At 47.7% G+C, this 3,869-nt stretch overlaps 1 protein-coding gene across 8 annotated transcripts in view; it reads right to left on the reverse strand.

The window, feature by feature from the left end:
* Nucleotides 1–3,733, reverse strand: part of FKBP15 (FK506 binding protein 15) — a 28,547-nt gene extending 24,814 nt beyond the window's left edge. For 5 of the 8 annotated variants that reach the window (XR_003252476.1, XM_026059661.1, XM_026059658.1 and 2 more), the window contains exons 1-4: nt 3,593–3,733; nt 2,295–2,404; nt 1,081–1,171; nt 369–438 (exon numbers count right to left, since the gene is read on the reverse strand). Coding sequence is in view for 7 of the 8 variants with exons in the window: in XM_026059661.1 (XP_025915446.1) it covers nt 369–438; nt 1,081–1,171; nt 2,295–2,404; nt 3,593–3,648 (327 nt within the window). In the remaining variant the exon portion in view is untranslated. Of the gene's footprint in view, nt 1–368; nt 439–1,080; nt 1,172–2,294; nt 2,405–2,953; nt 3,465–3,592 lie in introns of those variants that run through there. The other 3 variants (XM_026059659.1, XM_026059660.1, XM_026059662.1) reach the window with 3 other exon arrangements.
* Nucleotides 3,734–3,869: the final 136 nt, after the last annotated feature.

Here is a 3,869-nt window from a genome sequence, read left to right on the forward strand (position 1 = left end):
TCTGAACAGAATTTTAATGCATATTCATTTTCACATGCACAGATTTGCAATCCAGTTGTCAAAGAGGTTCTGAATAAATGCCAAAATAACTTCCACAAGTATTACAAAAGCCATAACACCTGATCCGTTCCAAAACATTTCAGGCTTCAGTTTGAAGAAATTTTACAARAAAAATGCAGATTGCAGAAATGAAAGATGTCACCAAGGCAAATGGAATTCATGGTTTTAAGCCATAAATAAAAACAAGCAGCAGTGGAACTAAGAACTCCAACATCAAAGCAAAGACATGCTGGTGAGCTCAGAGAAACACTGCCTCATACCAGCGTACTTTTGGCATGAAAACATTAAAGGAGTGAAGTGTTTCTCACCTCTTTGGTAGCATGGTTCCCCACTACAGCTGCTCCATACTTGCCTTGCTTCAAATATTGCCCATTTGTACTGGAAGACAAGTGAGACATTCAGCTGCAGAACCATCCCTGCCTCAGATTTCTCTCTGCTGTTGCTGAGCTTTTCCTCTTAAGAGTTCAGGTCCATTTCCCCATGCCTGAAGTGTTAGGCAGCCTTTTTCAGCTTACAGAAACCACAGCTTTCTTGCTTGCCCACAGATTATAGGAGCAGACGCTGTGGAGTGAAAACTGCTCTTTTCATGGACCCRGGGCAAGTAAGTCTTTACATGACAGCAGTGTCAAACTGACAGAGAATTTTGCTGCTCTCATTCTATGCTCATCCTTTAGTTCTCCATAAGTGAACATATGGGACATAAGCGCCTGACAGAGCTGCCCAGAAACAGTGTAAATGTCAGGCCAGCACCCCACTTATATGCTTCCCTGCCATGCACAAGTCCAGGACTTCCTGCTCATTTGACAACTGCATAATCCTGAACTGCAGCACAATAAGTGAAGAATTTTTTGAGCAGCAGCTTGTGTTGACTTGCAGCGTTTGTAGCATGCAGACGCACGTCTGTAAGAAATAGTCTCTTCCCACTCATCCAAAAATATCTTGCCTTTATGATCAAGTCTTACAACAGGCCTCCAGAGACCTAGACTGTAAAAGGTAATGCGGGAAAYTTATTGTACTTACTATCGATAAGCATGAACCGCAGTGGCCATGAACACCGAGGGTGCTCCTGAAGCTGCTGGGGCCACGGGACCCTTCTGGGCTGGCTGACCTGCTGAAGAATAAGAAGCAGGAATACCTCTCAGTGATACAGAACTGTCACATTTGCCAGCCAGTGCCAATGCCAGAAAGTCTTCCTTCCCCCAAGCACTGGAGTAACTTCAGAAGAGGACCAAAAGCCCAAAGAGTGATGGTCTCCAAACAGCTACTGCTAATACAGCTGTTGCAAACCTGTGCTTGAAATCAATCCACATCTGGATGACAGAGGGAAGAAGAAAAGATGTTGTGATTATTATAATAATAAAACTAGTACTAAGACTTCCTATTCTTGGATTATTCATTATTTGCGTAAAACAAGACAGCAACATGAAATACCATTAAGGTCTCCACTTTTGGTGAAGCCACAGGAACTTGTGGTTGAAATGAAACCCTTAATTTACCTTGGATGGATATCATCTTACTTTGCCTTCTGAAGATACAGTCAGTGAAGAAACACGTGGCCCGGCTCAAGCTCTAACTACACATATTCAAAATTACCGGAGTGGGGAGAGAGAAGACATCTCTCCCTCACCTCTCCCCCCCCCCAACAAAACAAACTAACAAACAAATCCAACACACTAACATTTAAATTTGAAGGAAGATGGGGCAAAAACAGCTAGCATCCATGCTTCTTGACAACAGAAAAGGAAAAAGAACAGTCAGAGATAAATGAAGATACCAGAGGCAAAGTAAAGGTTTATCTCTTTAGTGAGTGTTACAGGAGAAATTAGAAGAGCTCCCTCCCCCCCAAACCAGCATGGTGGAAGAAAAACAGTTAGAGTCTATCAGAAATAAAAAACAAAAAGAAATCCTTTGAGAGAATACAGTATAAGTTCTGACACATTCAATAMGAAAGTCAAAGCAAAGCAGGCCCAAAGTAGATTTATGTCTTTAGCAAAACTCCCCTGAAAAGCCAGGAAGTCTTTCCTAGACACTGAAGAAGGAAGCCTGCCATAGTCACTAAAGGTCACTGGAGTATCCAGGTGTAGAGAGAATACTAAAGGAAAATAATATCAGGGGGAAAAAAAAGAAAAAAAATAAAGAATTATTTGCACTGCTGTTCATCACAACGGCTGTCGTTCTCCCAACARGATACATGCTACAGAGTTTTTCCCCCATGTTCCGGCCCAGTTCCTTACCAGCTGCTGTTTGACCCTTTTTAGGCTGCTTCGGTGCAGTGTATTGGAAAAATTCGTTTCCATGGCTTGAGACTGTTTGATCCAGTCCAAAGAGAGAGGCCAATCTGGCACTAGGAAGAGAAATGAATTCATTCAACTTATTTGACACAAGCTTTAAATATATGGAAGACTGCTAATTATAAATTGCACCATAATATGAAGTGCTTACCAGCACTATAGAGATAAGCAAACGGGTGTATATTAATCAGCTTTATATGAATTAACCATTTAATGTTGAATAAACAGAACTTTTAGATGAAGAAGCTGCAGTAACTAGTACAACCATGTTTCGTTTCCTCAAAACCTAGCTTAAGGAACAAACAAGAACTGAAACCACACCAGAAAAAGTTACTATAAAACAATGAAAAAGACTACATTTCAATGAAATACTTTTTTGTTCCAGTAGTGTCAAAAATAAGCACTTATTAAAAAAATAATAATATTTCATAAGACTTGTTAAACAGAAGCTCCCTGAACAGGGTGGGGAGCGAGCACAGCCGAAATTACAAGCACCACTAGGAATCGTCCAACAGCAGAAAGTTACACGATGTAGGAAAAACTGAATGTACTACACACTGAAAATGATACCAAGCAAAGGCAAAAACAATGCTTAAACACACTTGAAGGAGTCATTGCTGTTTAAAAAAATCCCACAATCCGGCATTTTCAGGCTGCTCTGGTTATATCCGTCTGGCCGTTATTTGCAAGCGAGAACAGCGGTGAAAGCAAGCACCGAGCCTTCACTCCTTTTTCCTCACGGGAAGAGTTCATCCAGAAAAGCCCGCGTGGGCCCCGAGCGTGCAGCTATCCAGCTTCCCCCGCGCAAGGCTGTCACAGGCCTGACTCCGATTCCGCCGAAAATGCAGAAGTAGGCACCAAGGCTGCTCATGCAACAGCCTCTTTCCCGGGAGGGAGCCGCGGCCACCGAACGCCGCCACAAACCCCGCAGCGGCGGGACCGGACGGGACGGCGAAACGCCATCGCTGAACGCAGCTACCGCGGGACAGCGCGGAGCTCCGAGCCTAGCTGGGTTTAGAAATGTAGGATTTATGGACGCCACTTCAGTCCCGGTGACCCCCACGCTTCCCCCGGGGCTGCAGCCCGGCCCCAGGCGCTGCCCGCGGAACGGGATTTCGCCCGGGCGCGGCCCCACTCCCCTCCGCCCCGGCCCGGCCTCAGGGCACCGGGCCGCGGCCTGGCGGCTCCGGAGGGCCCGGCTGCGCGCCCCGCCCTGCCCCGGGCCCGGGCCGGCCGCTCACCCGCTGGCGGGGGACAGGAAGTCCGCGTCGTCCTCCTCCGCCGCCRCCCCAAACATGCTCCCGGTCCCGGCCCCCGCCGCGGAGCCGCCACAGCCCCGCGCTGTCGCAAAAGAGTTGCCCGGCAGCGGAGCGCTTTCCGGCCACGACRGGGGCTGGCGCCGCTCCCGCCTGCCGCAGGGAGGCGGGGCTAGCGCGCAGCCAATGGGGCGGCGGGAGGAGGTGGGCTGGGGAAAAGCCCCCGGGGGGCGGGGCCGAGCCGAGCGGAGGAGGCGGGGGC

The sequence above is a fragment of the Apteryx rowi genome, unplaced genomic scaffold, assembly GCF_003343035.1.
Source record: "Apteryx rowi isolate R43461 unplaced genomic scaffold, aptRow1 scaffold_16, whole genome shotgun sequence".
Classification (NCBI taxonomy): Eukaryota; Metazoa; Chordata; class Aves; order Apterygiformes; family Apterygidae; genus Apteryx; species Apteryx rowi.